The sequence below is a fragment of the Hibiscus syriacus genome, unplaced genomic scaffold, assembly GCF_006381635.1.
Source record: "Hibiscus syriacus cultivar Baekdansim isolate YM2019G1 unplaced genomic scaffold, ASM638163v2 tig00015461_pilon, whole genome shotgun sequence".
NCBI lineage: Eukaryota > Viridiplantae > Streptophyta > Magnoliopsida > Malvales > Malvaceae > Hibiscus > Hibiscus syriacus.
Genome location: NW_024062364.1, coordinates 30203 through 54642, shown reverse-complemented (window position 1 = coordinate 54642; position 24440 = coordinate 30203). Strand labels below are relative to the sequence as shown.

At 33.3% G+C, this 24440-nt stretch overlaps 3 protein-coding genes across 5 annotated transcripts in view; all 3 read left to right on the top strand.

The window, feature by feature from the left end:
* LOC120207908 (polyubiquitin-like) overlaps nt 1-24440 on the top strand; it is a 33550-nt gene that overhangs the window by 4253 nt on the left and 4857 nt on the right.
* Nucleotides 436-14627, top strand: LOC120207906 (beta-glucosidase 12-like). Its single transcript, XM_039207306.1, has 13 exons — nt 436-484; nt 559-617; nt 1660-1718; nt 3302-3379; nt 3480-3567; nt 3654-3909; nt 4115-4230; nt 4313-4530; nt 4630-4661; nt 4980-5082; nt 5208-5319; nt 5415-5457; nt 14439-14627. Exons 3-13 carry the CDS (start codon nt 1694-1696, stop codon nt 14568-14570), a joined length of 1203 nt encoding a protein of 400 aa, XP_039063237.1. The 5' UTR covers nt 436-484; nt 559-617; nt 1660-1693; the 3' UTR covers nt 14571-14627.
* On the top strand, nt 7559-24153 carry LOC120207907 (uncharacterized protein YMR315W). 3 transcript variants are annotated; one of them, XM_039207307.1, is made up of 14 exons: nt 7559-7571; nt 15034-15036; nt 15777-15926; nt 16006-16146; nt 17174-17222; nt 17598-17615; nt 18564-18676; nt 18752-18865; nt 19464-19514; nt 20144-20232; nt 20333-20393; nt 20472-20549; nt 20699-20809; nt 21298-21538. In XM_039207307.1, the coding sequence occupies exons 3-14, from the start codon at nt 15804-15806 to the stop codon at nt 21424-21426; spliced, it is 1077 nt and encodes a 358-aa protein (XP_039063238.1). In that variant the 5' UTR covers nt 7559-7571; nt 15034-15036; nt 15777-15803; the 3' UTR covers nt 21427-21538. The 3 variants fall into 3 exon arrangements, 2 of the variants coding, with proteins under 2 accessions (XP_039063238.1, XP_039063239.1); XM_039207308.1 differs by lacking the exons at nt 7559-7571; nt 15034-15036 and adding an exon at nt 11466-11482; XR_005524253.1 differs by lacking the exons at nt 7559-7571; nt 15034-15036 and adding an exon at nt 24106-24153 and having other exon boundaries at nt 15541-15926; nt 21298-21476.

The window sequence follows — 24440 nt, the reverse complement described above, 5'->3', positions numbered from 1 at the left end:
GGAGTGACATGTTTATAATAGTATTTTAATTGAGTAACTAAATTGTAATTCTTAGAAAAATCATTACCGATTTGTATCCAACCTAATATTTGAGTTACTTGGAATTCAGTTTACCCACTTATATATTTAAAGAGTCCAGCAAATTAGTACCCCTAAACCAAAGCAAAGGAAAGAAAAAATGGAAATGTCGATTATAACCCGGCGTTGTCTTCTTCTTGTTTGGATATTTGTTGGGTTATAATCAGTGGATAGCAAAGTCAGTGGTTCCTCACCTTCGCTCCATCGTAAAAGCTTTCCTGCTGGGTTCGTCTTTGGAACAGCATCATCAGCTTACCAGGTAAGTAAAATTAGATCGATTTGATCTTTGAACGAATCAAATTTGATTTTGGGGATCTGTTATGGCGAACAAATCAGTACGAAGGTGCAGCTAAAGAAGGAGGCAGAGGTCCAACTGTATGGGATACTTTCACTCACAAGCATCCAGGTCCATCGTCTTTTAACTTTTTATTTTTAAATGATTCTATAGATGATTAAATGATTAAACGATGGAGATTGCAGAAAAGATAGCAGATGGAAGCAATGGAGACCTGGCAATTGATTCCTATCATCGGTATAAGGTATTCTCTATGTTTTACACTAAAAGTAGGCCCTCACGTTTTTCCTTTCTTTACTCTGCCACTGTGGCCGTCACTACGGATAGCATTTACTATTTGATAGAATCGAATCTAAAAATAAAATTAAAATATGTAAAAATTGTATAAAGTTAAGAGATTAAATTATTAAAAATAATTTTATTTTCAAAAATATGAATTGAAACTGTATTCTACATTGATTTAAAATCATATGATTCAAATTTAATCAAAATAGACTTAAAATAAAAGAATAAAAAAATTATAGACTAAAATGTAAAATAATTAAATTACTTAGTTAATGATCAAAATGATATTGTTATCATTTTTTAATTTTTTTTATTATTCAAATTTTATCGAATTCAAAAAATCAAAATTTAAATTTATACAGACTCTAATAATTTGAACAACTAGAAATAAAATATTCAGTATATATATGTTGATATAATTATTAGTGTAGTACATATATTTTTAAAATGTCTAACTTATTAATTGTACTTTAAAAATAATTAGGTGATACTAGTACTAAAATATCTGATGTAGTATCATATGTACTTTAATAATATAGTTAATGTGAAAACTCATTAACTAATTGTAGTGATAAAAGAAGATATTGTTCTTCTTAAAAAGTTTAGTTTCAGATAGTTATGTTAGTAGGATATTTGTGCGCCGTCAGTCACTATAAATATATGAAATATATATTATTTTGTAATTATCTTAAATTATTTTTAAAAAACATCTAATATTAAATTATTAATATGAATCAATATTTTTTATTAGGTAGAGATATTACATTTAAGGTAAATGTCAAAATTTAAATTCATATAAATTATGACAATATGAATATCGTTGATCATTCGACTAATTAATAGATGTCATTCTGAGTACTATTTTAGTACATGTGAGTTTTTATTAACCTATTTGTCATTTACTAATAATATTAAAGTAGAATTATCAAATATGATAATTATCCCTCTTATTAATTAGGAAGAATATAACAAACGTGTTTCACGTGGCACTTGCTTTACAGGAAGATGTTGGGATTATGAGAGAAATGGGATCAGATGCTTACAGATTCTCGATCTCATGGTCTAGAATTTTACCGAGTTATACACATGATATGAATTTATTTAACGAATTACTTTAATATTTATGTCAAATTTAATTATTGAATCGTTATATATCTTGAATTTTAAAAACATCGTATTTTATATATCTTAATAGCTGAAATTTCTATATCAATTGGATAATTATTAAATATTTTTTATTTACTCAAATTGTTACACATATATAAGTTAAATGAATAAACTATAAATTTTATCGCAGATTCAGAGGTAAAATATATTTATATAAATGATATTAGGTGTGGATTGATCCTTAAATGGGTGGGTTTTAGTTATTTTACTTAATAGTTAAATAAAAATTTTATTATAGAAATATTTAGTACAATTAAAAAAATATCATTTTAATAATTTCACAACTTAACTTAGTTATAAGTAGGGTGTTCAAATCCGGTACCCGAAAATAATGCCGGATACTCAAGATTTTCGAATCACAAAATCTCGACCCGTGACCTTACCCGTAAGAAGCAGGTACCCGTAAGTCGAATACCCATAAAACTTGGGTACTCGTATTTTTAAGTCACAAATACCCGATTAATTTTTTTTAATAATCCACATAAAAAAACATAAAATTTAAAAGTTTATAATACGTAACATAAACATAAAATTTATAAATCCAACTTATATAATCTAAAAATAAAATAAAGTTATAAAATTACAACTAAATTTAAAATAATTTGAGATTAAAAGAAATAATTAAAATGTTAAGTTGAAATAATTTGAAAAAATAGAGATTTAAAATGCTAGGGTGAAATAATTTTGAAATTAGAAATGAAAAAACTAATTTAAAATAAAATAGTAATAAAATAAAAAAGAGGAATGGGGTTTGGCGGGTACTCGGTTAAGGGAAATTTTATGATCCGAGTTCGACCTGGAAACCTGTAAAAAATATAGTGTCGGGTACCTGGCCCACAAAATCGGGTATTTAACTCTAAAATACCCAATAATTTTACACCGAGTTGACGGGTTAGGTAGTTCGAGTGAAGCTATATGTTTTTCGAGTCGAGTCAAATTTATATAGAATATATATATATTTTCAGATCGGGTCAAATTGACAAAAAATCCAACCCAACCCAACCCGTTATCATCTTTAAGTAAAACTCATCCCATTTGAAAATATTAAAAAAATAATTTTAACTTAATCCAAAGTGGCCTAAAAATAAACATGGATAGTCATAAGTATCACTATGAGAATAATTGTCAAGTTAAGATGTTAAAATGTCCAAAACTTCAGTATTCTAAGGTAAATTGTCAAGTTTGGGTCAATTGATATATTAAGCATTTTTTTTAAATATATATGTTTTATTATCAAATATTTAATTGACATATAGTTCTAAGTGTAAACTCTGAACAAAACTTATTTTTTTAAATATATCTGAATTTAATTAAAATAAATTTAGACATGACTCACATGGTATGGGATTTATGTTGGATAAGATTCAAATCCATCATCTCAAAATTATTTAACTTTCACTTTTTCATTAAACCAAGAAAAAGGTCTCATTGACAAATCTTCAAAGTGTTAATGATGTTGTGTGTTTGTGGTTGCAGATGGAAAGGTAAGTGGGGGTGTGAACAAGGAAGGAGTTGGCTATTATAACAATCTCATCAATGAGCTCTTAGCTAATGGTTTGAATTGAATTGTAATGATTTTAATTTATTGTGAAAAGTATTTTTAGGGTTCTTGCTAATTGGAATTATAAATGGTTTTATTGTGAACAATACTTAGGCATACAGCCTTTTGTGGCTCTCTTCCATTGGGATCTTCCTCAAGCCTTAGAGGATGTATATGGCGGTTTCTTAAGTCCTCGTATTGTGTAAGTAATTAGAACTTCACTATTGTGAACCATAAATTGTAATATATTTGTAGCATAGTACAATTTCTGTTTATGTAATATGTCAGGGATGACTTTCGAGAATATGCGGAAGTTTGCTTCAAGGAATTTGGCTATAGAGTAAAGCATTGGATCACATTGAATGAGCCATGGAGCTATACTACTAGTGGATATGCATCTGGGGTCGCACCACCAGGTCGTTGTTCTGATTGGCAAAAACGAAACTGTAGCGGCGGCGATTCTGGGGTTGAGCCATACTTGGTGGCTCACCATCTACTTCTTGCTCATGCGATTTCTGTAAAACTCTATCGCCAAAAATATCAGGTGATGAAACATACATGCCCTAGTCATTACCTAAGCTAGTTTCTCCAATCTAATAGTTTAGTGAGGCATAACAATGATCATTCTTATAAACAAAATGAATTTTAACATTATATCTTTTTGTCAAAATCCTATATTGAGCTGACATTTGAGCCGAGGTCTCTCTATGATTACTTATTACTGAAAATGAAAATGTGAATCTTAGCAGGCAACTCAAAAGGGTATGATTGGGGTCTCATTAAATGCAGCCTGGTATGTTCCAGTTTCAAATGCAACGCACCAGCAAAATGCTGCTTCAAGAGCCATGGACTTTATCTTCGGATGGTTAGTTTTATACTTTGTTAGTAATTGTAATTCCAGTTCAACTTCATTTCAATATTTTATGGTGTTGTATTTTTTTTTGCAGGTTTATGGAGCCAATAACCATCGGAAACTATCCACACACCATGCTATCTCTAGTTGGAAACCGTTTGCCTAAATTCAACAAAACGCAAGCTGAGATCCTTAGAGGGTCATTTGATTTTCTTGGATTGAATTACTACACTGCATCTTATGCAGCTGATGCTCCTAAGATTAATGTTGGGAAGCCAAGCTTCTTGACAGATACTCGTACTACTATTTCATGTGAGTCATCGGCTCAAAATGCTAACCAAACTTAACATTGACTTCCAAATCTATGATTAGCTCATTTACTAATGAAAGCATAATTTGTTACTATTGCAGCTGAGCGTAATGGTATTCCAATTGGTCCTAAGGTGAGCACATCTATATCCGACCTTTTTTTTATTTCTTTTTTCTTTATATAGTTAGATCATAATATCAATATAAATAGAGACATTCACAGATCATGTTAGACCAATCAATTATCTAGCAGGTTTATAATCTCTTGTTCAACTTAAAGATCACTTTGTTTAAAGCCGACTTGGCGTAGTCGGGGTTTATTGGATCATGTGAGTAGTTTGATCATTGGACAAGTCGAAAAGAAGGAAAGAATATGCAAATGATGGAATTCAATCGCAAACTTATAAATAATTTTAAATCTTTTTCGATTTTTTTGAATTGAAATGCTGTAGACAGGTACAAGTTGGATCCGCATGTATCCAAGAGGAATCCGAAGCATTCTACTTTACGTTAAGAAAAAGTACAATAACCCCTTAATTTATGTAACTGAGAATGGTATGCATATATTCATGTTTATATTTTTGTTATAACTTTTAATTTGATTATGATTTTTTTCTATTCATATTTTGTGAATAAAATTATATAGAAAATAATGAAAAATAAACATGAACGAAATGCAGGGGTTGGTGACACTTATAAGAATACCTCATCGCCATTAAAAGAAGCTCTTGTTGATAAAGGGAGGATAGAATGCCTTCGTCGACATCTTTTGTCCCTTCAAAGTGCAATTAAGTAAGTTTTTTTCTTTTCTTTTCTTTTCTTACTAATTTTTTCTTTAGAATAAAATATAATTAATTCTTTATGAAATATTTTGCCTTGATGCTTAGGGATGGTGTGAATGTGAAAGGGTATTTTGCATGGTCGCTATTGGATATGTAACCCCTCAGACTGATGCGGGTAACCCGATCCGATCTAGAGTGTCACATTAGGGCCACCGGAGCGACCCAATGTAAAAATAACGGAAAATTTAAAACTTTTATTAAAACATGTAACTTATAAAATAATTTATCGGTATGCAGAAATAAAACAGATTTTCAGACTCGTATATAAAACAAAATACAATTACATGCCCCCTAATCACATGTACCGTACTCTGTAAACAGCACCGGAATAACTCCCTTACTGAAGTCGATAGATGCACTGGTACAATTCTTTTAACCTGAAAAGGTAAGTAACAGAGTGAGCTTTGGAAAACTCAGTAATACAGAACTACCAGATGATATTGAATAACGTGCAGATACAGATAAACATATATTTCCTTATTGGTTTCGAACATCTATTGATCGGAGATCATACTGATATTTCAGGTAGTAACAGATAGTATTTCGGATGGAAATATTTCGGATGTCTAGGTTCAAGAAATCAGGATAGACTATCTAGTGTGTTCCCGTAAAACCAGTAAAAAGATACAGATTTTTATTTGAAAACATATATATATATACACCCCCATCCTTTCACAATCTGTTTGTGTAGGTTCCCCGGAACCATACACCCCGCACAACCATTGAGGCCCTGAGCACACAGCCGAGAAGCCTGTAGATAATCTTCCTCCAACAATAAACCCCCATATAAAACATTTCTCCGTCGATAAACGGAGATATCAGAAATCAAAACAGAATTCAGATCAAATATCAGAACAGAATCCAGATAAAAAATCAGAACATAATTCAAGTAATGTATCAGAACATAATTCAAGTCGGAAATCAGAAATATTTATATGATTAGGGAACACACCAGAGTTTATAGATGTTATTCAGAGGTACAAGATAATCTTATCAGGAAGAGAAATATGGATCTTCAGTATGCCGATATAATACCAGAAAGTAGAATCACTATTGGAAGATATCAATAACTGACGGATTCATCAGTTATTCAGAATATGACTTGAGCTGATAAAGAAGAAATGAAGGTTCAAGATAATAACAATCTATGTCGATTGATCGGATTATCGAACAACTCTTAGATGAATAGTTCCCAAAACTGATACTTATCGATTGGTCAATTTGTTGTCCTTCCAGGGTATTTACACTTTAATACCAAAAATTCTTATCCATAGATCATATTCGGAATCATCACTGAATAGATCTTCCAATGTCTTTATTTCATTTTCACGCTTTCACTATATCATGAAATGTTGACGTGCTTGATTTGTAGTTCATGATCCATAAGAACATTACATCATGTATGTTCATTAACATTTCCAGACTCATCCAAATCACTTACTTAATCTTTAGTCCTTGAGGTTACTTAATTCATTTAGTAGTCAAGTCCATTTCTGTTTACTTCTGAGTTCTCCAGGGTAATCCAAACGTTTTTGCATTTCAGATACATATTGTACTTCTGTTCAATTCAATTTGGTCTTCGTGGTTGATTTGTCTAACGAATATCTATTTCTTATTACCGAATGCGATCTAGAGTTGAGCTGAGCTTACTTTCAAAATTATCATCGAACTACACTTGAGAAGACGAACACACATTCAACTGATACCCATGTCGTTCAGGTACTGACATATCATTACGGTTGATCGGCTCACTTAAGTTATTCCATAACTTCTAAAGGTAGTCCAGCACCTATGCTTATTTGGATTCCTTAATTAATCCAAGATATTTACTTAGTATAGGCCATAAAGGTATTTTGGTCATTTTGGTGTTCAGTTTTATTCCATTCATTTCAGAGCTCGAGGATATCCACTCATTCCTGAGTTTGGTGATATTATTGGTCATTTCCATTACAGGGGTATTTTGGTCATTTTATAGATCCATTGTATTACAATCATTTTCTTCCGTCCGATCTTATTATTGAATTCAAACTTATCATTTATTTCAGTCCATTCGAATAATTCTGACAAAAGAACACCCCGATAAATTATTCTTAGGTATTTACTCGTAACTCGAATATTTTCGGGTCAAGTGCCTTCTTAGATTTTTACCAACGGAATATCAAGAATTTCCTGTACTAAGTCAGGATCTTAACAATCAAATTCGTACTTAATCGAGTTAAGTACAAATCCTCAAAGTACTTTCTTATTCACGGTCAACTCGAATTATTTTACCTCTCAAGGGCATTTTCGTAATTTCTTAACCAGATAATTTCGATATTAGCTCTTAACGAAAATAATTATAATTTAAAGATCCTATGGTCAATTGCTTTCCCGAACATTCTCTGATCTTGAAATTATTCCTTAACAAACTTCCAGCATCTTGCGCAAGCCCTTGTTGGCGTTAAAAACCAGTTATCCAAATTTTCTAAACAAAACTATCATTTCTTATGCACATCTGTAATTATATCGGATCAATATGTCTTTTCATAGTTATTAACCAACTTCCAGGGACAATTCTTGTCATCCTACAACATAAGAGTATTTTTGTAATTTTACCCTACCAGAGTATTCTCATAATTTCCTATCCAAGTGCTTTTAACATTTAACCTTTGATGATATAAAATATAATTTACAAATTCATGGTTGATTTCTTTATCACTAATCACAAACTTGTAATTTAATTCTAACAATCTCTCAATCTTTTATATTAGTCATTCGATCCATATTCAGTTACCGAATTTCTACTACATTCATATCGAGTGTATAAATTAATCAACTCCACAAAAGTGACCAACATTATCGTATTCATGCATTTATCAATATCAACATGTTCCATAAAGCATAAAGAGATTGTAAAGTATTACCTCGATTTTTGTGCCATATTGATCGACCATTAATTTCCATTCGAAAGTCCTCTGTAACACTCTAATTTAGGGGCTAAATTTAAGAAAATATAAATTGGTGAATTTAATTGGTATTTTTAGAAGAAATTGGGGATTAAATTATAAGATTTCAAAGTTGATAGACTGTTTTAAGAAGTGTAGGAAATTCAGTGGCTAAACCCATGATTTAGTCATTTTTATTTTGGAGAGAATTATAAGTCTCTCCCCCTTATGTTTTCTGGAAAATTTTCCAGATTTTCCTCTTCATCAACCCCTCTTTGAACTCCGATCTACTCACCGTCCGCCCTCCGATCGACGAGCCGAAACCACCATCGTGTTCGTTGTCGAGCAAGGAACAAAACCCCTCAAACCTTTTGTCGTGAATCGTCGTCGTTCGTCGTTAATTTCAGTCGGAAGTATAGTCGGTAATAACTCAGTTTTAGTTGGTTTTTCATCGATTCACAACGATTGGGTCATCCGTTTACGACACCTCCTGCACCATCGTATTCGTTGCATCGTTCCGAGTTCGCCGGTGTCATCCTTGGTCTCCGTCGACGGCGGCGCGTGAGGAGGTGAAGCGGTCAAAGTTTCTGATTAATTGAAATCGAGCTCTCCGCCGTTCAAAAATTTGAACCGAGCTTTGTAAGTATCTTGAAATCGCTCAAAATAATTTTTAAAAAATTTTCTGTGATTTTTAGGCAGCCGGAAGGGGCCCCACGCACCCCCCACGGATCGCCACGACGCATGGGGATGGTCCAAATGACCGGTTTGACCAATTTTGGTGCATAGTTGACCGGTTTGACCAGTCATAACCCGAACCGACCCGTTTACCCGACCCGTTGACCGGCGTTGACCGCTGTTGACTAAAACTTTGACCGGTTTTGACCGGGCATTAAACGACCTTTGACTTTGACCGAGTATACCTATCCTAACATTTTTCGACGTTCCAAATCTGATTCCGCTGTCCGTTTTTCGAAATTCGAACCCGAAGGCCTCGAAATTGCCGGTCAAACCCGTTGACTTTGATTTTGACCGAAAATTCCAAATTTCCGAAAAGTCATATTTTATGCTTTCGACGTCTTGAATCCGAATCCGAAGTCCGTTTCGCCAAATTCGAACCCGGTAAGTTGTTTTTCACTAATTTATCACCCGATTCGATCCGTTTATCGTAATTAAGCTCCGTTTCTAATATAATTTATGTTGATATGTATCTGAGGAATTATTGGAAGTTGAATTGAAGATCAAAGGCGTTCGAATGGAATTTTTTATGGTCGATCAGTATTGCAGGAAAATCGAGGTAATACTTTACTACCTCTTTATGCTTTTTGGAACATGTGAATATTGGTAAATGCATGATTAAGACAATGTTGGTCTCATTTGTGTAGTTAATTAGTTTCTACACTCGATATGAATGTGGTAGAAATTCAGTATCTGAATACGGATCGAATGATTAATATAAGAGATTGAAAGATTATTAGAATTAAATTACAAGTTTGTGATTAGTGATAAAGAAATCAGACATGGATTTGTAAATTATATTTTATATCATCAAACGTTAAATGTTAAAGCTACTTGGATGAGAAATTATGAGATTACTTCGGTAGGGTAAAAATACGAAATTACCCTTATATTGGAAAATGATAAGAATTGTCCCTGGAAGTGGATTAATAAATCTGAAAAGACATATTGATCTGATAAATATATTGATGTGCATAAGAAATGTTAGTTGTACTTGGAAGTTATGGATAACCGGTTTTTAACCCTAAGAGGGCTTATGCAAGATACTAGAAGTCTGTTCAGGAAATTATTTCAAGATCAGAGAGTGTTTAAGAAAGCAATTAATCATAGGATCTCTAAATTATATTATTTTCGTTAAGAGATAATATCGAAATTATCTGGTTAAGAAATTACGAAAATGCCCTTGAGAGATAAAATAGTCTGAGTTGACCCTGAATGAGAAAGTACTTTGAGGATTTGTACTTAACTCGATTAAGTACGAATTTAATTGTTAAAATCCTATCTTTGTACAGAAAAATTCATGATATTCCGTTTGTAAAATCTGAGAAGGCACTTGACCCGAAAATATTCGAGTAATGAGTAAATATCTAAAGAATAATTTATCGGGGGTATTCTACTGTCAGAATTGTTCGAAAGGACTGAAGGAAATGATAAGATTGGATTAAATAATAAGACCGGATGGAAGGAAAAGATTGAAATACCATAGATCTGTAAAATGACCAAAATAACCCTGTAATGAAAATGACCCAAGAATATCACCAAGCTCAAGAATGATTGGATATCCTCGAGCTGTGAAATGAATAGAATAAAACTAAACACCAAAATTACCAAAATACCCTTATGGCCTATATTAAGTAAATGTCTAGGATTAATTAAGGAATCCAAATAAGCATAGGTGTTGTACTACCTTTAAAAGTTATGGAACACAACTTAAGTGAGCCGATCAACCTTAATAATATGTTAGTACCTGAACGGCATAATTATTACTTGAATGCGTATTTGTCTACTCAAGCTTGGCTCGATGATAATTTTGGAAGTATTCAGCTCAGCTCAATTCTAGATCGCGTTAAGCACTGAGATTTGAATGTTTGTTCGACAAATCAACCACGAAGACCAAATTGAATAAAACAGAAGTACATGTATCTGAAATTCAGGAACATTTGAATTACTCTGGAAAATCCCGAAGTAACTTGAATGCTAAATAAATTAAGTAACCTCAAGGACTAAGGATTAAATAAGTGATTTGGATGAATCTGGAAATGTTAATGAACATACATGATGTAATGTTCTTATGGATCATGAATTACAAATCAAGCACGTCAGCATTTCATGTATAGTGAAAGTGAACATGAAATAAAGACATTGGAAGATTTATTTAGCGATGATTCCGAAGATAATATATGGACTAGAAATTATGGTATTAAAGAGTAAATATCCTGGAAGAACAATGAATTGACTAATCGATAAGCATTAGTTCTAGGAACTATTCATCTAAGAGTTGTTCGATAATCAGATCAAACAACATATTTTGTATAAAGATTTCTGAACACTTTCCTGATGCATATGCATCATATCGGAATTCTAAAGTATCAACCTTAAATGTTGGATTAGATTGGTTAATAATCGATTCCCTTCAATAGGACCTCATTTTTAGAATCTGATCAAATTACGTCAGTTTCATGTTATTAATTCTGATAATTACTAAGTGACTCTGAGAAATACTTGGATATCCTAGTGTGTTCCACATGTACCACATGACGATTTTATATGTTTTTAAATGAGTTTCACCGAAACTATTGATTTTCTGGTTTATGAACCATGACAACATGTTATATGTTTTCCAATTACGGGTTTTACCGAAAAATATGAATTATTCCTGATTTATGACATCTTGGAATCTACTGGTTTTATGAACTATGTTAACTTGAAATATGTTATAGGGTTTCCTATTTTCATTGGAAAGTATGATCTTGATAAATCACGTACTGAATATTTTTATGAGACACTACCCGATGTTCTGAATATAGTTTATTTTGAGATCTGATTTACCACATATTTTGATATGGTTTCTGGTTACGGTATTTTTGTACATGATTTCTAAATATGGATTAATTACCGTTACAGTTCCCCCAGGTCCCTTTGCTGTGTGCAAGGGTAAGCCTTACAGTTCCCCCAAGTCCCTTTGCTGTGTGCAAGGGTAAGCCTTACAGTTCCCCCATGTCCCTTTGCTGTGTGCAAGGGTAAGCCTTACAGTTCCCCCAGGTCCCTTTGTTGTGTGCAAGGGTAAGCCTTACAGCTCCCCCAGGTTCCTTTGCTGTGTGCAAGGGTAAGCCTTACAGTTTCCCAAGTTCCTTTGCTGTGTGCAAGGGTAAGCCTTACAGTTTCCACGGGCTCTTTTGCTATGTGCAAGTATAAGACCTTATCGTTTTTGCATGCTCCTCTGCTTTGTGCACAAGGTAAATATGGTTTCAACTGCTACTGTTTTAAAAGATATGTATCTTTTCACTGGTTTTACGGGAACACACTAGATAATCTATTCTGATCTTCTGAACTCAGTCATCTGAAATATTTGTCTGAACTGAAAGCTCATTGTTCGTTACCATCTGAAATATCAGTAGGATCTCTGCTCAGCATAAAAATCTATAAATGTTTGGAAATAATAAGGATATGTATGTTTATCTGTATCTGCACGTTCTTCAGCATCATCTGGTAGTTCTGTATTACTGAGCTTTTCGAAGCTCACTCTATTACTCACATTTTCAGGTTAAAAGAATTGTACCAGTGCATCTATCGACTTCAGTAAGGGAGATCTTCTGGCGTTGTTGCAGAGTATGGTGCATGTGATTAGGGGGCATGTAATTGTATTTTGATTTATATACGAGTTTGGAAATCTGTTTTATTTTTAAATAGTGAAAACTGATTTTATAAGTTTACATGTTCTGATAAAAAGTTTTAAATTTTCCGCTATAATTACAATGGGTCGCTCTGGTGGCCCTAATGTGACACCCTGGATCGGATCAGGTTACCCTTATCGGTCTGTGGGGGTTACATCCTTGATCCTTAATTCAACTTCCAATAATTCCTCAGATACATATCAACAGAAATTATATAAAAAACGGAGCTTAATTCTGAAAAAACAGATCGAATCGGGTAATAAATCAGTGAAAAAATCTTACTGGGTTTGAATTTGGCGAAACAGACCTCAAAATCGAAACATCAACAAAACCCAAAATATTAATCTTAAATTCCAGCTCACCAACTTGATTTCTAGCTTCCAATCTTTTTCTAATGAACACGGATAATTCATTGTACAAATATGACTTCCAATAATTTTCCTTACCATAAAAAATAACTTATTAGAATCTAATTAATAATTTGGAAGCCCAATTTGCATAACTAAAAACTTGAAGAGCCAGTAATATTTAATTACCAACATCATGGACTAAATTGATCTTATTTGAACCATTATGCCATAATTATATTAATATGAAAACTAAGAGACAAGGTTGAGCTTTTAACAACTTGGATGGCTTACCTTGAAATTTTTCCTTCTCACTTTAATAACAACCCCCAAAACCACGTGCCTTGTTTCATTCCACCATTTCTTTTTCATTCCTTTACTTAACCTTTAAAGCTTGAAGCCATATTTTGCAGATGAACAAGGAAGCCTCGTCGATAGGTAGTTGAACGCCGACGACCACCGTATCAACCGTCGTCACTAGTTGTCGTCTGAGAACCAATATACATGGTTCGAATTGCATCAAACTCTTCATCACGAATCCGACCTCCGAATACTTTGGTTCGTACATACAATATTCCATGTTCGACATTTTCGCTCAAGCAACAGAGTATTTTTGGCTCAAAACGTTGGTGGTTTGGGGATTTTGAGCTTGAAGATAAGGGATTTGAGATGAGCTTCAGAAATAGTAAAGAGATCGAGATGTGTTTTCTTGGTTTCAATTGAAGAGATCTCAACCTTCGTTTCGATATCTCCATGCCGTTGTTACGGCTGAGAACCTTCCATCCGTCATGGCCACGACTTGAATTCTCAGACGAAGCCGACACTAACAACTCCTGCACACAACTCTCACTTGCAAATTGGACGTATCTTCTCAGTGAGTCCTCGCTGATGGACCATAATTGGTTGCAAGCTACAGAACCGGTATCCCTTGCCATTGAAAGATAGCTAAAACTAGCTAGGCTACTTTTTATTTTTTTACTCATAAGAACTAAAGTAGGAATATATATATACCAACAACTGATTACAAGGGTATGGTGAAGAAAGCAAAATAATTAATGAAAGAGGGGAAGCTATGATGATTGAGGCACATGTGATGCCAGAAGAAGCTCCATGATTGAACTGCACATGGATTGTTGGGAACTTTAGGAAAAATCCAACAGAGAATAAAGCCATGGAAGAACTAATTATTTTTTTTCAGCCGATTAAATGGGTTTCATGGTGGCAATGCATTATCCTTAATTTAATCCCATCAAAACCAACAATTGTCCACTTCTACCTACACTATTATCCTCTATTTGTTTAATAAAACAATGGTCTAATAAAACAATTTTTCCAACCAACTTCATATTTAATCTAGAAAAAAACATAACCCTAAATTGGGTGTTATAGGATAACTTTGAATGGGGGGATGGTTATACCGTAAGATTTGGCTTGAACTTTGTAGACTACAAAGATGGGTTGAAAAGATACCCAAAACTCTCGGCCAATTGGTTCAAAAATTTTCTCAAGAAACAAACATGAAGATGTTTTCCCTCGGGGTTTTTAGATTTGTTACTAGGTGTGTTTCTTCTTTGCCAATTGTTTTGTAACAGTTGCTATAAATGATGTGTTGTGTTTTATGTGTATTTTCTTATTAGTGTTTTATGTGTATCTTCTGAGTTGTTGTAATGTACAATGTGTTTATAAATCCATCACTAGTTATGTTCAAATGTAGATTAATTTTTTATCTGATATATAATCTTTTAATTAGTCAATTTGAATTCAAATATAATTTTTTTTAATTTTTGAATATTGGAAAATATATATAATATATATTAGTTTTATATTTAATAAAAATATTTAACAATATTAATTAAACTTAATTTTTTAAATATATAAAATAAAGAGATTGGATTCTTGGTAGGTTGTAAATGAATCGGGCTTAATGAATAAGGTTATTTTTGTATTTGTTTGTTTGTTTGTTTTTGAAGATGTTCATACTCAGTTCGTTTAACATTTGAAAACAAGTTTATTTATATGCTTGCCAACATGTTCATTTAACATTCGGCAACGTATTCGTTAACATTGACGAACATGTTTGCACACAACCTTTTTATAAATTTTTTTATTTGTAAGTCAAAGAAAAATAGTAAAATTATAATATTAGTCTTTAAGTTCCTTCTTTTAACTCTAAAGTTCATTTTATGCTCAATTTAGTCTCTACTTTTACTAAATTTAAAATATAAAAAATAAAATGAAAAAAAGAACCATGTAAAGCAGTCCATAAATACGTTTATAAACAAACTTTTAAATGAGTTTTTTTTAATATAAACTAATTGAACACATATTTATTTATGTTTATTTATTTATTAAATGAATATTTATTCACACTCATTAATTTAAATTAATAAATGAATCTTATAAAAATGATTCATTATAAATTCATAAAACCCTACGTTTATTTCTACTCATAATTCTTGGAAATGAAAATAAGATGAACAAAAAGCAGAGAGACTTTGGAGCACATAACACATCCGCAATTGAGAGCACCAGCATTTTGCAGCTGAAAAACAACAGAAGCAATAAAGAGGTTTCGTGAGAGCAAGCAGTTGTATTTCTCTGTCTCTCTCAACTTCAGAACACATTTTTCTTCTACACACATTGCAGTTGAAGTCCATATCCAAAATTCAAATTCCTTCATAACAATATCGTCAAAGGTCGATCGATTGATCAATTTTTTTTCAAAAGAAAAAAATAAGGTAAGAACCTTCAAAAATGGCGAACCTTCCACAGATCGCGGTTCTGGGAGCTGGAATATTTGTAAAGACCCAATACATCCCGAGACTCGCCGAGATCTCCCATCTCCTCTCCCTCAAATATATCTGGAGCCGTTCGGAGGTTTCTTTTCCCCCTCTCTTCTCACTCGAATTTTGTTGTATATTGAGATAGAAATGATTTTGTGGTTCATAATGACAAGGAATCTTCGAGAGCAGCTGTTGAGTTAGCGAAGCAGCATTTTCCTGGAGTGGAATGTAAATGGGGAGACCAAGGTCTAAACGACATCATCCAGGATGCTTCTCTTATCGGTACTGCTGTCGTTTTGGCTGGCCAAGTTCAGGTTCTTGATTTCCACATTTCTTCAACATTGTTTTTCATTACTTTTATATAAATTGCAACATTTCCAATCAATAGCAAATAGATCTATTGGGGCACCCATGAATACATACTTCACAAGCACTGTATTTATCAATTCGAAATGGATTCATTTCGTCCCTCCATGGATTTGTCTATGTAAGCCGCCGCTAAAGTTGCAAAAATAAGAACTTGATATGGTTCATATAAGTAACAAAGTAAAAAAAGAAAAAGATATTGTCTGTTATGGTAGAAATTAGATAAGGATCTTGCTAATTAATGCCTTGAGGGCATTGGATATGATTTTTAATAGGTATTGCATTCATAAGTGACCTTTATGAATTTCAAAGCATTTTTAAGGTGAAAAATGGTTTGATGCTTTGGATCTGTGAAAATTACCAGCGTAACTCATTCTAAGGTGATTACTTTGTTATTGTTTTTGGGTTGTTATTGCCTTTTCTACAATCAGTAACAAGAATAGCCATAAATAAGTTTATACTACAACAATTAAAGCTTTATTTATTTATTTATTTACTTTTGGCTTTTGAATTGTTTTGAAGAGAAACTAGTGCTTTGATAGACAACAAAACACATCAAATCATATAAACAAAACTTATAGCCTAATCTTTCAGTTTTCATAATTTTTAATCATCATTTGCAAGGTTGGTTTTTTACGTTCCTTCTTTATCCTCATTTTGATCTGATCTTTTTAGTCAATAACATAACTCTTGAAATATTTCTCTTTCTAAAGGAAATTTTCATGTGAAACTTTTTGTTTTTACAAGCACCAATAAGAAGTAGATGACTTAGAAAATTAATATTGAAGAGACTAGGTTTTGAATCAAACTCCTAAATCCTAATGGGAGAATTTTATAAATACTCTTTGCATGTCCTGCTTACTTTCCTTGACCAAACCAGTGTCCAGTTTATCATTCACTAGTGGAGACTTTAAAATTATAATTATTAATCAATTGTTGTCGGCTATATGCTTACATATGAAATAAACCATGCAGGTAGATATGTCACTGAAGTTGCTAAAAGCAGGGAAGCATGTCATTCAAGGTGAGATATGTCGTTATGATCTTGCTATAAGGGCAAGATGATTATGTTCACTATTCCTTTAAAGAGGCTCACAAGCCATTTTCTAATTTGGCGTTATTTTGCATAGGACCTCTCTGAATTTGACAACTACCTTAATGTTTCAAAGAAAATAAAATTTAACAAATTTGACTAACATCCCCCCCTCCGAATGGGGAGGGAGAGAGGCAGATGATGCATCTTTGACCTGTTGTAATACATAGCTAGAATAATCATATTTTGCATTATAGGATTGAAATGTTAGTCTTATTGTTTTATCTTTCCACGTGCAGTTTATTAATTTTCCTTTTTGTTTTTGATTTGTCATATGTATCACGTGGTTAACTTGTGGATCTCTAGAGAAACCTGCAGCAACTGGTAAGTTCCATAGATTTTTAGTTTATTTGTTGTATAATTTCTAATTTTAGAACATAAATCTTATTAAAGATCTAACATATGAACATACTTGAACATGGAATAAAAAAGCTTCTACAGAAATAGAATCAAAAAGGAACTCTAGTTGGAAATGAGGATCGTTATTACCATTTGTCTAAAGATAGATGATGATGCTCTTTTCAATAATTATAAAACACTACAGGTTTGACTGTCGTACACGGATATGGTAATAATGAGCATCATCAGAAATAAAATCATCTCTCTTCGAAGTGTTCAAATTTATTATAGTGTAATAATGATGTCTACTTACTGCCCATCACCTCAGACAAAATTAAGACAATTTTCAAGATTCCATGGTAACATGTCTTTCTTATTTGAAGTAATTGTTTTGAATATGATTCTTTTTAAACTAAGCAGAAACACATAAACCAAACTTATTCTTTGCTACTTTTTTCTTGGTCACTTTTTTGGGTAAAAATACTAATTTTTACAAAGTAATTGTGAAGAATGATCATTTCTAAGTATTACTGCCTGCTTTTTGAAGATGTTAGCTTTGGCATATGTATCCACCTTAATGGATGGGTAGGTAGGTAGTTATGGAATACAATCTGCATTTCGACTGCTTTGAAGTGGTAATGGTCAGAAAAATCAACCTTGATCAAGTCATTTTTTATTAAAATCACTGATCTAATTTCCTGCTTAATCCCTGAATGATGTTTGAAAAAAAATCAATTCTGGCAAGCTTACTTCCTATGGGATCCAAAGTCAGAAATGATCCTATTTCTTGTCAACGAAATTTTATTGATAAATCACTACATGATCCTTCTTTCTCCATCTTCTTCTAACCCCTCCCCCAACCAAAAAAGAACATCATCTTCCCTTGAAACAATTTCTTTAAAGTTAAATGAATAAAATGGTTTTACATTTTAGGTATACCTGAGATAGAAACTGCACTTGCTAGTTACAAGTCCATTTGTACCAAACCTGGTCAACCAATTTGGGCTGTAGCAGAAAACTATCGCTTTGAACCTGCTTTTGTAGAGGTATGTTTTTCATGTTTCCACATTCTATTCAATCCATAGTATAATCCTAATTTCTTATTAATTTATCTTTTTCAGAGCAAGAAACTAGTGGCTGGTGCTGGAGATATGATGAACGTCCAAGTTATTATTGAAGGGTCAATGAACAGTTCAAACCCTTATTTTTCTAGCTCTTGGAGGCGGAATTTTGAGGTCTGTCTTTCATGCTGGTATCTTATAATATAAGTTTGTTTTACCGGTGCACAAGCTCTTCTGTCAACATATACCTTCTATCAGATTGAGGGTAACTATTTTAAACTCATGTACAATATACATAATGAGATATTAATAGATCATATTCATCAATCATTCCTAGTTAAGAATACATGATGATGAGTAGATATTGGCCCCATGAATCTCAAAGTTCAAGTGAAATCTTAAAATAGATACTAATGCTGTCAGCTATATTGCTTTTATCACATTGCTGACCTCATCAAACATTACTTCATATTTATTTGTCTAAAGATAGATGATGATGCCCTTTTCAATAATTATAAAACTCTACAGGTTTGACTGTCGTACACGGATATGTGTCCCACAAAAGTATGTGTGATTTTTAATAGTATTTTCATGTATTTAGAGGACCTCTAGAGGGTCATATCCATATACCTATTTCTTAATAGGTATAGGAAATGCACTCTTCCCGTAAAATAAAGATTAAGAGCTGTAAAGATCCTGAATGTGATAGACACAAGTATTTTTATCTAAGTGTTTTCCCGTTACCTTGACTAGCAAATCTTTCTTTTGGCAGGGAGGTTTTATTTTGGATATGGGAGTGCATTACATTGCTGGTTTGAGGATGGTATGTCTATATTACATCATCTTAGTGGATGCTATCTTAGATGCTATCTTACATCATCTTAGTGGATGCTATCTTAGATGCCACATCCTCTCATAGTTCGACTCTAAAGTAAAGTTAAGAGAAAAGGTTATTGTTTCTGATAAGGATTTTTATCTTTTTTTTTATATAGAAATAAGGATTTTTATCTTCACTGCTATTTTTGTTCAAGAATTGCAATCATTACGCTTTGCACAAATCATGTTGATAAAACATTGTGATGAGGTTTCTATAGGGCCTGATAGATTAATGTTGAATCCCAGTTGGGTTATTTGCTTCAATTTGTATTTTTCAGATTTACTACTCATTGTTTTTTATGTCTTGACAATTTTAGGACGCAAAACCAGAATTTTCAATTATCTCTACGCTCAAGCATGAACATAAACATATCAGAAGAAACTAAACCCTCAACTCTTTCAAATCCTCCACCTGGCTTCCTTTCCCCAACCACCAGCCAATGTAGATAAGAAGAAATAGAATAGAAGGAAAAGGCAACATTAAAATTAAAGCTTTGACATTATTATTCTATGGAATGGTTCTTTTTGATTTAGCCATCAATAAACTTGGAATAAATTTCCTGTTCTTGCAAACAGACGGTTGGTTGTGAGGTGGCTTCAGTTTCGGCTATAACCTCTCATGTAGATAAATCATTACCTGCCCCAGACATTATTTCTTCTAACTTGTAAGTTTTTTAAGAATTAGTTGATTTTCTATCTAGAATTAGAATTTTATCTCAAACTGAAAGGCTCATGGCTTGGAAATTATACTTTTGCTTGCCTCAGTAAGCTGGAGAACGGATGCTCTGGAGTTTTTGTGATGATTGTTTCCTCTAGTTCACCTAAGGTATCTACTGAAGTGATACACTTTTAACCATTTATGCATGCATTTCTACGTGCTGCTCATTTCTTTTGGTTGTTTTAGATAATTTGGCGAGTTGTTGGGTCGAAAGGAACAGTACAAGTTGAACGAGGCAAAATAGATGGAAAGCATGGTTACATGGTAAAAATGGAAACTAACTTTATATTCTTGCAATTCTGATCAATGAGAGGCTGAAGCTTCTGCATTTCAGTTTTCCTAAGATCTTTTTTCTTTCAAGTTCCTTTTTGGCAGTGTGAGATGACTTTCTCCTAATATCTTTGTCATCTCAGACCACACTATACAGTGCAGATGGGCAATGCAAAAGCACATTCCACCCGTTTTGTGGAGTAAACGAAGAATTAAAAGCTTTTATACACGACATTGAGCAAGCATGCCTCGAGGTAGGTTAATGTATGGTTTGGCTACTGCATCCTTCATTCCCCCATTTGCATGCTGGTACTCTGTTACTATAAAGGATGATCAGCATCAATGTCACAAGAAAGAACCGTTCGGTCACTTACCGGGCAATAGTTTTTATCTATTTAAACATTCATTATTCTCATCAAACTTAGCTTTTCTATTAAATAATAGCCCATACTGGAATTGGATGAACACGAGTTGATTCAAATTGACAGCAGTTTAGTACAGGCTCTCACATTTCCTTACATATTTTACTGATTTCTCGTTTTCCCAAAGTATTCTGATATTTCTGATGGTATTGATGGCATTTATATTTTTGTATTTGGGGAAGCAAAGGTTTGAACATCGGCTATAAGAAAAGGATAGATTCACTCCTCATTGAGTCATTGATGAAGCAAAGAATACGTCAACTGACTTTCTAAATGTCACTTCTAAGAGATACCCCTCATCCTCCGTTTTCATTTTACAGAAGGAAAATGGCTATGAAGCTGAACCTCGCAGCTCTTTCGTGGAAGGTGCCAGGGACGTTGCAGTTTTGGAGGCAATGCTCGAATCCGGATCCAAGGGGGGAACCTTGGTTAATGTGAAGAAATTTTAGGATTGCGCATGGCCATGGATCTCTGTTTACCAGCAAGTGTTATCAATAAGCATTCAGTGCTCTATAATCCGCAAACTATTTTACAAGACTTTCTTTTCATGCAACTTTTAGGGGGAAACACATGATAATATTGAACTCATAGAGGAAACTTGAAATAATAAAAGTCTTGTGCAGAACCTACAAACACTTGTATTGAATAAAGCTGTTTCTGTTTACAAATGTTTTCTCCATTGTGAGCTCTCCTAACTGTTGGTTTCTAGCAAGTGCCAAAAAAAAAAGTCAAAAGTTGCAAGTTGCATTGAAGAGGTCCATAATGTTTGGTTCGGTTACAGCTTGTGACTGCCCTAAGGTCCATAACATTAGTCGATTAATCTAAATCAAGTACTTTAGAGGTCCATTACTAGGACGATTCTTTTAACTTAATTTTTTCCATTCATAACATTAAGACCTAATCTCTTATATTGCACAAGGAATCTAACATCCCATCTTGATCAATTAATAATTGGTTATTAATGTACATATTTTGTTATCCGATCAATTAGTAGTTGGTATAATGTGCATATTTTGTTAAGTCTCTGCTCTTGCGTAATTAGTCTAACACCTTATCTCGATCAATTAGTAGTTGGTTATTGATGTGCATATTTTGTCATCCGGTCAATTAGTAGTTAGAAAGAAAGTTATAGAATAGTGATACTAATATGGAAATGAATGTGTTTAGAGAAAATAACCTCATTGACCAAAAATGCCTTATAATATACGATTTTAACCAACTTTTTTAGATTTGCCAAAATGACCAACTAAATCGCAATGCGATCGATAATTCGCAACGCGATCTCCGGTATCGCAAATCAGTTTCCAGATTCGCAACGCGAACTTGGACTATCGCAATGCGAACTTGGACTATCGCAATGCGAATATGTAAATTGCAATGCGATAGTCGACTATCGCAATGCGAACTTGGACTATCGCAATACGAATATGTAAATCGCAATGCGAATATGTAAATCGCAATGCGATAGTCGGCTATCGCAATGCGAACTTGGACTATCGCAATGTGAATATGTAAATCGCATTGCGATAGTCGACTATCGCAATGCGAACTTGGACTATCGCAATGCAAATATGTAAATCGCAATGCGATAGTCGACTATCGCAATGCGAATATGTAAATCGCATTGCGATAGTCGACTATCGCAATGCGAACTTGGACTATCGTAACGCGAATATGTAAATCGCAATGCGATAGTCAACTATCGCAATGCGAATATGTAAATCGCATTGCGATAGTCCAAGTTCGCATTGCGATAGTCGACTATCGCATGCGATTTACATATTCGCATTGCGATAGTCCAAGTTCGCATTGCGATAGTCGACTATCACATTGCGATAGTCCAAGTTCGCATTGCGATAGTCGAAGTTCGCGTTGCGATTTATTCCAAATTCGTTGCGATAGTCCAAAATCGCAACGACTGGTGGTATTGCATTTGTTTCTTAAGAATTTTCTCTAAAAAGATAGTATTCGCGCGGACGTGTCGAAGACACGTATTACCACAACCACGACCACGACACGACACGAGACGGACGGCAGCAGCGGCGGCGCGCAAGAGTCCCCTTGTTCTCTATCACTCAATAAGGAAGTGAGAAAACCAAGCCTTAAATACCATTCCCAATAGTGTTTCCAATACTATGTGGGATTTAGCATTACCAACACTTGTTTCCAATACAATGTGATTATTCAGGAAATAATTAACAATTATGCACCTTAAAACAACTGAATCAGCAACCAATTGCATTAGTATTATACGATTAAATATGTCATAATTAAAAGTCAATCTACAATCAATCGCGATTATTGCAATTTTAAGCAAAACATTCAAAAATAATATCACTATTTAAGGCTCAATCCCACATAGTATTAGGAACAAGTGTTGGTAATGTTCAATCCCACATAGTATTAGAAACACTATTGAGAATGGTATTTAAGGCTTGGCTTTCCCACTTTCTTGTTGAGTGATAGAGAACAAGGGAGACTCTCGCGCGCCGCCGCCGCCGTCTCTCTCGGGTCGGGTCGGGTCGTGGTCGTGGTCGTGTCGTGGTCGGGTCGTGGTAGTACGTGTCTTCGACACGTCCGCGCGAATACTATCTTTTTAGAGAAAATTCTTAAGAAACAAATGCAATACCGTCGTTGCAATTTTGGACTATCGCAACGAACTTGGAATAAATCGCAATACGAACTTGGACTATCGCAACGAATTTGGAATAAATCGCAACGCGAACTTCGACTATCGCAACGAACTTGGAATAAATCGCAACGCGAACTTGGACTATCGCAATGCGAATATGTAAATCGCAATGCGATAGTCGAAGTTCGCGTTGCGAATATGGAAACTGATTTGCGATACCGGAGATCGCGTTGCGATTATCGATCACATTGCGATTTAGTTGGTCATTTTGACAAATCAAAAAAAGTTAGTTAAAATCATATATTATAAGATATTTTTTGTCACTGATATTATTTTCTCATGTATTTAATATGTTAAAAATCTGGCTCGAGTTTAATAATATAATCATACACGTAAACAAAAAAAACTATAATATAATCACGTCTATGCAAAGTTTTAAATTGATTTGATATTGATATTTTCTTTATAAAAATAGTTTCTTCAATATATTAATTGTAATTTATATGAATAGGATTTGAAATACAATGACCAAAATGTTTATTCATTACATTATGTTCTCTTGAGTTAGTATTCTAACTCCGTCACTACATTAAAATCAAAGATCAAATAATAATTATTTTTCACTTATCTTAAGAAGAAAATAAACTAATTAAATCTGACATCATAAACTAAAATTTTGAACTTCGTTGTTAAATTATAATGTAAATTTTAAATAAATATGAGAGTTATAAAATTTATATTTGAGAATTGAATACACATCTACTCTAAGCACATTTCTTAGAAACGGAAATAAAAGAAAAAGAGCTTTGAAAGTAGGAATTTGGGCATTGT